The following is a 13,129-nucleotide window of genomic DNA, read 5'->3' on the forward strand; positions in this document are numbered from 1 at the left end:
TTCCTTCTGAAATCTTTGAGCTTCAGGCCATTACCATTCGCTATGTAAAAAAGTTCTCCCTGCACCTCTTGCCCAAAACCTTAAATCTGTACTGTCAGCTAATGGGAACAGTTTTTCTTTAGCTACCTGACCTAAATCATCACCTTGTGTATTTCTATCAAATCTCCCCTCAATCTCCTTTTCTCAAAGGAGTCTGGTGACCAGAATGGGACACACTGCTGCAGTTGGGGCTACCTAGGGCTTGATAAAGCCTCCGCATAACTTCCCTTCATTTGTATTTAATGCCTCTATTTATGAAGCCCAAGCTCCCATATGCTAAATACTCTCTCTGTATGTCTGGCTGCTTTCAAAGATCGATGCACATGCATTCCAGGTCCCTCTATTCCTGCACACTCTAAATTGGGCCATGAAGTCTCTATTGCCTTTCCCTATCCCTTCTGCCAAGATGCATCACCTCACACTTCTCTATATTAAATTCCATTCACTGCCTCTCTGCCCATTCTGCTTGCCTTTCTATGTAAGAGTTTTAACAACACCAGGTTAAAGTCCAACAGATTTATTTGGTAGCAAATGCCATTAGCTTTCGGAGCCCTGCTCCTTCATCAGATGGAGTAGATATCCACTCCATCCGACGAAGGAGCAGGGCTCTGAAAGCTAATGGCATTTTCTACCAAATAAACCTGTTGGACTTTAACCTGGTGTTGTTAAAACTCTTACTGTGTTTACACCAGTCCAACGCCGGCATCTCCACATCATGCCTTTCTACGTACCATTAGAGAAATTTGTAACGTCCTCATTGTTTGGTATCCTTGACAAATTTTACTCAATGTTTCAGTATTCAAGTCATTTACTTATAGCAAAAAAAAGCAGTTGTCTTAGCACTGACTTTTGACCCTCACTGTCTCCCACTGTTTGGAAAACAACCATCTACCACAATTCATTGCTTCTGTCCTTAAAGCAAAGTTTTAACCAATTATAGGAGTATATTCGCTAGAGTTTAACAAAGAACAAAGAACAATACAGCACAGGAACAGGCCCTTCGGCCCACCAAGCCCGCGCCGCTCCCTGGTCCAAACTAGACCATTCTTTTGTATCCCTCCATTCCCACTCCGTTCATGTGGCTATCTAGATAAGTCTTAAACGTTCCCAGTGTGTCCGCCTCCACCACCTTGCCTGGAAGCGCATTCCAGGCCCCCACCACCCTCTGCGTAAAATACGTCCTTCTGATATCCCCCCCCCCCCCCCATCACCTTGAACCTATGACCCCTCGTGAACGTCACCACCGACCTGGGAAAAAGCTTCCCACCGTTCACCTCATCTATGCCTTTCATAATTTTATACACCTCTATTAAGTCTCCCCTCATCCTCCGTCTTTCCAGTGAGAAGAATGAGGGGGGATTTCATAAAAACCTATAAAATTCTAGCATTGCTGACTCACACGCCAGGGACCCAGGTTTGATTCCTGGCTTGGGTCACTGTCTGTGTGGAGTTTGCACGTCCTCCCAGTGTCTGCATGGGTTTCCTCCGGGTGCTCCAGTTTCTTCCCACAGTCCAAAGATGTACAAAAAAAAGTCCAAAGGGTTAGGTTGATTGGCCATGCTAAATTTCCTCTTAGTGTCCCGGAATGTGTAGGTAGAGGGATTAGCGGGGTAAATGTGTGGGGTTGTAGGGATAGGGTCTGGGGTGGGATTGTTTCAGTGCAGACTCGATGGGCCAAATGGCCTCCTTCTGCACTGTAGGGATTCTATGATTTCTATGAGGACCAGGCAGGATAGGTGCAGGAAGGATGTTCTCGATGGTGGGGGAGTCCAGAACTGGGGAAGTGGGGCGGCGGGGGCGGTCACAGTCTGAGGATATGGAGTAGACTGTTTAAGGCTGAGATGAAGAGAAATATCTTCACCCAGTGAGCGGTCAGCCTGTGGAATTCACGACCACAGAAAGCATTTGAGGCCAAAATATTGTACGTTTTCAAGAAGGAGTTAGATATAGCTGTTGAGGCGATCGAGATCAAAGGATTATGGGGGGGAAAGCGGGATCAGGCTATTGAGTTGGATGATCAGCCATGATCATAATGAATGGTAGAACAGACTCAAAAGGTCGAATAGCCTTCTCCTGCTCCTATTTTCTGTTGCTATGAACACTGCCCCTCTTATTCTATAAGCCTCAATTTTGTGAATCAGCCTATTATGTGGTACCTTGTCAAGCACTTTCTTAAAATCTCTCTAAACAACTCTAAACCATGTTTACTTCTTCAACCTTTCCCGTTATTTAATCAGAAAACACAGTCTGCCTTTTACAAATCCATGCTGATTCTCAATTAACTCCAACCTCTCCATGCGTCTGCTGATCATATTCCCCAATAAAGGATTCCAAAACCTTACCGAGCACCGATGTTAAACTAACTGGCTTGCAGTTGCTCTGACTGTCCTTTCTAGGACACCTTTTCTTGAAATAGTGTGTCACAGTTGCCATTTCTCTAATCCTGTGGCACCTCTCCTATATTTGGGGAAGACTAAACAATCAAAGGAAGCCCTCCCACTATCTCCACCCACACTTCCTTTAGCAATTGGGGATGTAAGCAATCCGGACCAGGTGATTTATCTACCCTTTGTGTGGCCAACCTTTCCGGTACCACTTCCTTTCTGATTTTCACACTTTGCCTCTACTCTCTCCACTTCTAATGCTATTTTGCAAGATTCCTCTTCCTTTCTAAACTCCGATGCAGAAAACTCTTGAAGTATTGCCCTGTGTCACGAAGCATATATCGTACTCTGTCCCAATAAGACCCACTCTACCCGCTTACTATTGATGCATTGGCGGAAGGCTGGTAGGAATGAAAAATGGGTAATAGTGAATCAAAACTCCACCCGATGTTCCCTTCACTTAACCTCATTGGATTGGAAAGTTCTGTGAGCTGCACAGCAGGTAGCAAATCCACTTTATATAACTCCATAAGAGGTACATATCCACTTAAGCTGTCTCATGTGGTTTTTCCCTCTGTTCCATGCATGTCCCAATTAGAATGTTTGCATTTTCTGACGAAAATACAAGTAACCAAGTGATATATCAAAATTCAAATGGTGCCTGTTGGGCCTAGGCCAGGGGAATGCCGTGTGCCAGATTGGTTTTGAGTGTCCTACCATGAAATCACATTACAGTTGGGGTCCGTTTTGACCGAACTGAAGAAACCAAATGAGCATTTCTCAAAGCGACCGTTGGAGTCTATCCATAGAATCCCTACAGTGCAGAAGGAGCCATTTGGCCCATCAAATCTGGACCAACTTTCCAAAAGAGCATCTCATCCAGGCCCATCCTGTGCATTTTACCACGGCCAATCCTCCTAACCTACACATCTTTGGACACTAAAGAGCAATTTAGCATGGCCAATCCATCTAACCTGCCCATCTTTGGACACTAAAGGGTAATTTAGCATGGCCAATCCACCTAACCTACACATCTTAAGACACTAAGGGGCAATTTAACATGGCCAATCCACCTAAGCTGCACATCTTGAGACACTAAGGAGCAATTTAACATGGCCAACCCGCCTAAACTACCCATCGTTGAACAGTGGGAGGAAGCCAGAGCACCCGGAGGAAACCCACGCAGACAGGGGGAGAACATGCGAACTTCACACAGCCACCCAAAGCCAGTATCGAACCCAGGTTCTTGGCACTTTGAGACAGCAGCACTAACCACTGTACCACCCTCACATATGTAAATATGAAGCCAGGGAGAGGATGAGTGTTTCTGCCAAGGAGACCAAGAGGCTCCATTACCTCCAAGTCACACATCATTCTGAATTGTTCATGCATTGCTTTACTTTCATCATTCCTGGATCAGAGTCCTGAAATCTTCACACCTCTGTCCAGCGCCAGCTTGACAAAGTCTGCAGCAGATGAAGAAGCATGCCCTCTATCGCCTTCTAAAGATGACCAGGGAAGAAAGCAAAAATAAACATGGCCTTGCTAGTGGCAACCACAACCCAAGAGCAATATTCTTAATTATAAAAAAAAGCAAAGGTACCATTTGTGACAGCAAATGTGTGCCATTGGCAAGATTTTGCAACGACTTGTATTTATATAGTGCCATCAGTAATAAGTTATATAGCTTTATATTCTATTCAATCCCATATATGCACTTCCCAAAGATAGGTCCTTGGCTCACTTTCTGTCGCTGGTGGTTTGTCAGTGCTATTGCTTTCTAGTCCATGGGGCAGGTGAGGAGGCAGCTTCCAGATCTACCTCAGCCGCAACAGGAATTGAGCCTGCGTTGTTAACATTATTCTGGACTGTGTGATAATTATTGGCCAACTAAGCTAACCAGTCCCTTGTTTTAAATTAAATATAACAAAGTGATTGCTTGACTTTTGGGGGCAAGTTAAAGCCTCTGCCCCCCACCTCCCAACCAAAAAGAAATTCAGTTTAATTTTGTGATCAGATCTTTTATATATTATTTTCCCACAGGATTCTCCACTGTCTTGTGTCCATCTGCTTCCAAATGACAATCCTTCGGGACCTCGAAAAACTAGCAGGATGGCTTCGGATTTCCATCATTTACATCCTTAGTGGAATCACCGGAAACTTGGCCAGTGCCATATTCTTGCCATATCGAGCTGAGGTACGTACGCGGTCAGATGTACACCAGAGTATGAAATGCAGTTTATCCTACTTGCTGAAATAGATTTGCTGCTTCGGCAAAGCAGCCGGCATAATCAAGGACCCCACGCACCACGGGCTTGCTCTCTTCCACCTTCTTCCATTGGGAAAAAGATACAAAAGTCTGAGGACACGTACCAACCGACTCAAGAACAGCTTCTTCTCTGCTGCCACCAGACTTTTGAATGGACCTACCTCGTATTAAGTTGATCTTTCTCTACACCCTAGCTATGACTGTAACACTACATTCTGCACTCTCTCCTTTCCTTCTCAATGAACAGAATGTTTTGTTTGTATAGCGCACAAGAAACAATGCTAATACATGTGACAATAATATATCAAATCAAATTTGCCACACATTCAATCACTAAACTATCAGGCAGCACTTTGTTTTAGAAAAACACAGCTGGAGGATTTGAACAGCATCTAAACACAGCAAACTTCAGTAAGACGTTTACGCAAACACAATTTTAGATGTTGATGTTTTTAGCAAGAGAAAATCACTTTCCTTAAAGACGGTTTGAAGCCATGATCACAAAGTTCACACAAATCAAATATACGCTCGACACAGTTACAGAAAAATCGATTCACCTTCCTTTCCTAAAAAGTAAGACTAAATTGCTAATATCAGGGAAGAAAAACATGTAATTCTTGGTCTAGCTAAACACAGCTATATCATGGTGCAAGCAGCAATTTCATTGTGTTTTTTGAATATCTCTACACTTTCTAAGCACAGTAGCTTATCAAACCACTTTTTTTAAAAAATCTCCATCTTAGAAAAAGAGTTTAATACAAATGTTCTATAATTGTTCACTCATATCTAATTCTAACTGCGAGTATGTGAGAGAGGACCAAAAAATGTCAAGAACTTCATTACAAGTTTTAGAATGGCGTTATTCTTTGAATAACAAACAGTCTTTTTTTGTTGTTTTCATGAGCAGGAACTAATTGCAGGAGCCAATGAAATAAACATTACCGATGCAATGCATTTTTAAATAATTGCAGGCAATTTTAGCACCCTGCAATTTTCCGAATGCAACCTTCTAATTGAGTCCATTAAAATGGTTTTGTAATGACTGGTAGATTGTGCCTCTCCTGCATAGGTATCTGTAATTTGCATCGAAGGTTGTTGACATTCAGTAGAAATGGATCTGAAATGGTTTGGCTGCTCTGTAATGGCGTTTGACTTGAGTCACTCATGGTTTTACTGAATGTGTCAGGAATTGGTAAAATAACGTGGGACAAAAGGTTTCTATATTTGTTCACCGTCATCTCCAATAATGATAGGGTTACCTCGGATGTTTTCTCTTTAATCCACAGCAGCATAATGAACCATTATTTCTGTGGCATTTATGATTCGCACTGCCACCTTCTAAACTGGTAAACAAGCAGCTTCTCAGGGACTGAGTGGCACAGTAGATAAGGGTTAATCTGAACCAATGTAGCCTACATTAATAGGATAGAAATCTCCCCTTGATCGCTGTAAGGATAAAACAATTTTGGACTGTCTAAACTAAATTTCGAATGGGCACACAGTCCCTAATTTGTCACTAAACTGTCAAACTCACTCAGGAATGTAAGAATATAACGTAAAGATTCCAGCTGATTCTTTTGGAGGTGTTTTTCACATTTTGGTATCTTTAAGGATGATTTTCCAGTCCTGAAACAGAGGCGTCAGGACTAACGCACAGTGAGCCTACCACTCACTTTGCTGCATTGCACCAAGATTGGATCAACTAAACGTAAAGGTGACAGAATTCCAGTTCTTTGGAATGGTGCACGCATCTGCCAAAGTCAAGCCATGTACTGAAAGAGTCATGGCCATCTTGGAGATGGAAGCTCCAAAAGACCATCAAACCACAGGATCCCTACACTGCAGAGGGGGCCAACTGGGCAATCGAGTCTACACAGACTCTCTCAAAAAGCATAATACCCAGCAACACCCCCACCCCAAACCCAACCATCCCTGCCACAACCAGGGAAAGTCAAGAAAGGGTTGACAGGTTTCCTTGACTTGCTCACAGTAAACCCCCGAGAGCTTAAGAGAACAGATGTTGTGCACCACTGGTCAGAGTCACATGAGAAGAATTTCAACAAACTCCGAGGTAGCATAGACAAGTTTATCACACTGCAACAGAACATTAACAACGTCACCAACACCCAGTCAGACACCAACAAAGTCACCAGTAAGCGACACAACATTAAGAACAGGAAGCAGGACTCCTACCAGGAGCACCACTCACAACACCACCTGTGCAACATGCCAACTCATCACTGAGAGCCACGACTGCCAAATCTACAAGATGGAGGCACAGTTTCCTTCCCTCTAATCCAATACCTTGAATGATATTTTTAGATAAGGAAACCAGCTGTAATTGACTTTTATAAATATACTGAACATAAGTCAATTTTTACTCACCCTTAGGGCTAGCAAGTTAATAATTGGAACAATTATATTGATATAGAGATATATATTTTTAAAGAAAGAGGAATATGATATTGTCACAAAGAAAGAGTAGCTAATTGTTAGGGGAGCGGACATTCAGGTTGCCACATTTCACTGCTACACTGGAGTTGTACGCAGAGCCAATGTGTGTCTGTCATCCACCAACCACATGGAGAGCAGGAAGAAATCTGCTCAAAGTTCCAGCATTAACTGTCATTATTTCTAACTAATGGGAACATGAAGAGATGATGACATGGTGGTAATGTCACTGACCGGGTTGTATAGAGGCCCTAGCTCATGATCTGAGGCCATAGGTTCTGATCTGAAGCCATAAAGCTCGTCCCAGCAATGGAGGCCATGAAACGATCATAGATTGTTGTAAAAACCCATCTCGTTCACTAATGTCCTTCAGGGAAGGAAATCTGCCATCCTTACCCGGCCTGGCCTACATGTGACCCCAGAACCACAGCAATGTGCTTGACTCCTAACTGCCTTCTGGAATGGCCTGGCAAACCACTCTATTCAGGGGCAATTAGAGATGGGCAGTAGTTGCAAGTGACCCATCCCATGAAAGATTTTTTTTTAAATGAATTGACCCAAGTATAGCATTGGGAGTATAGTATCAGACAAAAGATACAAAAGTCTGAGGTCACGTACCAACCGACTCAAGAACAGCTACTTCCCTGCTGCCATCAGACTTTTGAATGGACCTACCTCGCATTAAGTTGATCTTTCTCTACATCCTAGCTATGAGTGTAACACTACATTCTGCACTCTTTCCTTTCCTTCTCTATGTACGGTATGCTTTGTCTGCATAGTGTGCAAGAAACAATACTTTTCACTGTATATCTAATACATGTGACAATAATAAAACAAATTTAAAAAATCAGGGACCTATCATTACTGCAACTTGAAGCTGCAAATGTTGTTGTGATCTATTATTTGGAACAAGTTCACCTTTTCACTCACAATTAAGATACAGGATGGAGACACAGGGTGGGATTTTCCGCACAACCCACCACATATTTTGCCATGGTGGGAGGCAGCCCCAGTAAGAAGTTTAACAACAGGTTAAAGTCCAACAGGTTTATTTGGTAGCAACAGCCCACCATTGGCCGGTGGGCATATTCTGGTCCTGCCATTGGTCAGAGGCGGGATCTTCTGGTCCCGCTGTTGCCAATGGGGTTTCCCGTTAAATGTACCCTCGCTGCTGGAAATCCGTGGCAGAGGTGGACTATCGGCAGGGCCGGAAGATCCTGCCAGTGCAGATGGCTGGAAGGTTCCAGCCACCATCTCTCTCTGCGCTTGTCAAATTTGGTTATCTTTTTGCAATAGCTGTTTCTACAGAGATTGGGAGCAGCGCTAAGTTCCTTCATTTCAGACTGTTGCTAATTCAAACAGGCCATGCTGAACATCCTGAAACCCAAATACATGAAGGGAGTGGGCCAAGATGAAGTGAAAGAGGCCCCCCCCCACCCCCAGCCATCCCCCAAGTGGACAAAGTTGTCCACTCACCCAGAGTTACAGGATATGTACCCCGAGTTATTGACTGTGCAATCTTTATTTAAAGAGGTATATCTTAGTACCAGAAATAAAAACTAAATGCTGGAAAACTCATCAGGTCTGGAAGCTTCTGTGAGGAGAGAAACAGTGTCAATGTTTTGAGTTCCTATGAAGCTTCTTTCTTTCTTACTTGCAGCCTTTATCCTGATGTTTCTCTGTTGCTCATTAAGCTGCGAGATGTCAATGTTGGGGGTGGAACGTTGTCCCCATCAGGTGTCCAGTGTCCGTATCCAATGATAATGACGAAGGGTCACCTAGACTCGAAACATTGGCTCTACTCTCTCTCCACGGTGCTATCAGACCTGCTGAGATTTTCCAGCATTTTTCTGTTTTTGTTTCCAAACGTGAGTGATGAAGAAGCTGTTCACCTGCTGAAGGAGCAATGCTCCGAAAGCTCGTGATTCCAAATAAACAAAGAACAATACAGCACAGGAACAGGCCCTTCGGCCCTCCAAGCCTGCGCCGCTCATGTTCCCACTAGACCATTCTTTTGTATCCCTCTATTCCCAGTCTGTTCATGTGGTTAGATAAGTCTTAAACGATCCCAGCGTGTCCGCCTCAATCACCTTGCCTGGCAGTGCATTCCAGGCCCCCACCACCCTCTTGTAAAATACGTCCCCCTGACATCTGTGTTGAACCTTGCCCCCCTCACCTTGAACCCGTGACCCCTTGTGTTCGTCACCTCCGACCTGGGAAAAAGCTTCCCACTGTTCACTCTATCTATGCCCTTCACAATTTTATACACCTCTATTAGGTCGCTCCTCATCCTCCGTCTTTCCAGGGAGAACAACCCCAGTTTACCTAATCTCTCCTCATAGCTAAGACCCTCCATACCTGGCAATATCCTGGTAAACCTTCTCTGTACTCTCTCCAAAGCCTCCACGTCCTTCTGGTAGTGTGGCGACCAGAACTGGACGCAGTATTCCAAATGTGGCCTAACCATCGTTCTATACAGCTGCAACATCATATGCCAACTTTTATATTCTATGCCCCGTCCAATATAGGCAAGCATGCCATATGCCTTCTTCACCACCCTCTCCACCTGTGCTGCCACCTTTAAGGTATCTGTGGACTTGTACACCCAGGTCCCTCTGTGTGTCTATACTCCTGATGGTTCTGCCATTTATTGTATTGCTCCCCCTTACATTAGATCTACCGAAATGCATCACTTCGCATTTATCTGGATTAAATTCCATCTGCCATTTCTCCGCCCAATGTTCCAGCCTATCTATATCCTGCTGTATTCTCTGACAATGTTCATCACTATCCGCAACTCCAGCAATCTTCGTGTTGTCCGCAAACTTACTGATCACACCAGCTACATCTTCCTCCAAATCATTTATATATATCACAAACAGCAGAGGTCCCAGTACAGAGCCCTGTTGGATTTTAACCTGGTGTTGTGAGACTTATTACTGTTTTTTTAAAAAAGTTGTTTTACCTCAAAATTTTTGCCTCCATTTAAAAGATTTGCAACAGTGAAAAATAAATTGTATATGGCAGTAAAAATAGAATGGTATCCAAAACGCATGAAGGTAGAACTGTGTGGCTGAGTTGGAAGCAGTTCAATGGAATAGTAAATTAATTATGTTTTATTTCCGTGTCTTTAAGGTGGGACCCGCAGGATCTCAGTTTGGCATCCTTGCCTGTCTATTTGTGGAGCTCTTCCAGAGTTGGCAGATTCTCGCCAGCCCTTGGAGGGCTTTTGTCAAACTAGTGGCTCTTGTCTTCTTCCTGTTTGCCTTTGGTCTGCTCCCATGGATTGACAACTTTGCCCATATTTCCGGCTTCATCAGTGGATTTTTCCTATCGTTTGCATTCCTCCCATATATCAGCTTCGGGAGATTTGACTTGTACCGCAAGAGATGCCAAATCATGATCTTCCTCGTCACCTTTGTGGGACTTTTTGCAGTGCTGGTGGTTTTGTTCTACGTGTATCCAATAACTTGTCAATGGTGTGAATATCTGACTTGTATCCCATTCACAGACAAATTCTGTGAAAAGTATGACCTCAATGCACATCTACATTAAGCGGAGTGCACCGACAGAAAGAGACATCAAGCAATGTTACAGATTTGGTTGTTAGCAGTATTTACATCATGGGGACACTAAGAAGAAATTTACTCTACCAAAATGTTGACGAGATTCAAGTAATTGTTCAGATTCTTGTCCGATGCTGGTTTTTTTTTAATAACTTAGCACTCGATGCTCCACGTGCATCTCTGGACTGTGGACACCATCTCTAAGTTTGACCTACGTGCCTTCCCCATTATTTCTGAACCAACATTTTGTGCTGCCAATTTTGTATTACACTAGTTTTAGCACTAAATCAAAACTTGTATTGTTTACTACTGCTAAAGTGGTTATGAATTCCAGGTAGTGTTTTAGCTACCGTTTGACAGGACTGCGGTTTTGCAGAATACATGACAAAAGCCTTACTTTGTTCCGAGTTCAAATTTTTGATGTTGTCATCCTTCCCCATCAGTTGTTTTTTTTTAAAATAGTGTAATCACAACTGAAAAGACCCCGGAAGCAGAAGTTTGCCTTTAAATTTACTTTTGTAATTGATAATATTTCAAGACAATCTAAGACTCATCACCCCACGTGCACTCTCCTCAATTGCCTGACTTTGGAATTTTTAAGAAAAACTTATCATTTTGTACCACTGGGTTCAGGTAGGTATATAACGGGCAGCAAACTTCAAATCTAGGTGGATCTGGATCCGAATAACACTCGTGCCCAGTGTCAGAATAACAGGACTAAAAGTTAAGATCTTACCCAGAGTTGAAAGACTGTTTATTATTTTCCGATTCGTTGCATGATGTACTTTGACGGAATACATTTTCTGCAAGCCACAAACTGCATCTGTGATTGAAGTTGGCAATTTATAAACACTAACATTGTTTCTGACAACAATAAAGGTTCGTTGGCTTTATTATTTGGTGCGTTATTGTTGCACGCCATAATCGAACTCTGTGAAGCAGAGACTTGTGATCTTTTCATGTGCAAAGGTTTCTCATGCAGTCAGTAAGTTTACATCCCACATAGCTTGAAGTAGGAGATTTACCAGTACACTCGCTTAAATGTACAACCTAGGGAACAAAGACCACACATTGCAAGTTTGCATTATGCTGGGAATATGTTTAATGCAGATATGAGGTGACAGGGTTCGTTCTCTGACATAAGCCTAGCTTTCTTTCCATTGTGTGCATCCAACAAATATTGTGTACTGTTCGGCACATGCACACTCCCTTAATAAAAATATATCTTTTAACTGTAGATTTCATAATTCTATGAATTAAAATGTGCTGTTAATATATTGTTAAAGATTTACTATGTGGCACAATGGTTAGCACTGCTGCCTCACCGCGCCAGGGACCTGGGTTCAATTCCGGTTTTGGGTCACTGTCTGCATGGAGTCAGCACATTCTCCCCATGTCTGCGTGGGTTTCCTCCGGGTGCTCCAGTTTCCTCCCACAGTCTGAAAGATGTGCAAGTTTGCATTATGCCAAGAATATGTTTAATGCAGATACGAGGTGACGGGGTTCCTTCTTTTGCGTAAGCCTAGCTTTCTCTCCCTTGTGTGCATTCTGCTTAGGTGCATTGGCCATGCTAAATTTTTCCTCAGTGTACCCAAACAGGCACCAGAGTGTGGCGACTAGGGGATTTTCACAGTAACTTCATTACAGTGTTAGTGTAAGCCTACTTATGACACTAATAATAAATTAATAAGCCAACAGGTAAAACAATCAATCTGAAATGTGTTCTGTGCCTATATTAGAGAAATACTCAAATCATTGTATGCATAAAAAGCCCATTCTGTTAAATTGGGCAATATATTCTTACAGGTTAAGAATATTAAGATATGTATGACATTCTCTGCTGAGACTTAGAAATTGCTGTCCAGGTATTGCACCCGAACTAGTTGTCAGATATAAAGCACATGCAAGGCTGCAGATTTCAGTGATTCTGTGTATTTCTGATATGCTGTACATCTTTATAAATTCTAACCTCATTCAAATTGAATTTGACTTGAGATCCTCATTGGGATGCTGTTCAGTATCAGTGGTTATATGTTCTTGAAGTCAAGTCATTAAACAATCTGTCTGTAATGAAGCACTCGCACTTGTGGATTTTCCATTATAAATTTCTAAATCCACATTTATCATGGAAATGGCCTATGTAAACGTCACTATGTTGCAATGACACAGTCCCCCTGAGAGAGCTGCTGCTATTGTTTTGTACAATGCTGTATGAGAATTTACATTTTGTAACACGCACAGGGACCTGCATGATCCTCCTAATCAGCTTGTTCCATACAGTTGAGAAAGCTCACACCATTTATATTGTGTATTTACAGCCGTGACACTGGTGAAGCAGTCAAGCTGATCTCTGCTAGTTTTTGTGCTTCAACCTACTTCATCTGGCACCATCAACATATTATTCTATTCCGTTCTCTCTC

At 42.8% G+C, this 13,129-nt stretch overlaps 1 protein-coding gene across 17 annotated transcripts in view; it reads left to right on the forward strand.

Annotated features, from left to right (window-relative positions):
- The window catches only part of LOC144510532 (inactive rhomboid protein 1-like), a 369,670-nt gene extending 358,068 nt beyond the window's left edge, over nucleotides 1-11,602 (forward strand). For all 17 annotated transcript variants that reach the window (XM_078240037.1, XM_078240025.1, XM_078240027.1 and 14 more), the window contains 2 exons: nucleotides 4,467-4,620; nucleotides 10,279-11,602. In XM_078240037.1, the coding sequence (XP_078096163.1) occupies nucleotides 4,467-4,620; nucleotides 10,279-10,698 (574 nt within the window). In that variant the 3' untranslated portion in view covers nucleotides 10,699-11,602. The remainder of the gene's footprint in view (nucleotides 1-4,466; nucleotides 4,621-10,278) is intronic.
- The last annotated feature ends 1,527 nt before the right edge of the window (nucleotides 11,603-13,129 follow it).

This window comes from Mustelus asterias, chromosome 23, assembly GCF_964213995.1.
Source record: "Mustelus asterias chromosome 23, sMusAst1.hap1.1, whole genome shotgun sequence".
NCBI lineage: Eukaryota > Metazoa > Chordata > Chondrichthyes > Carcharhiniformes > Triakidae > Mustelus > Mustelus asterias.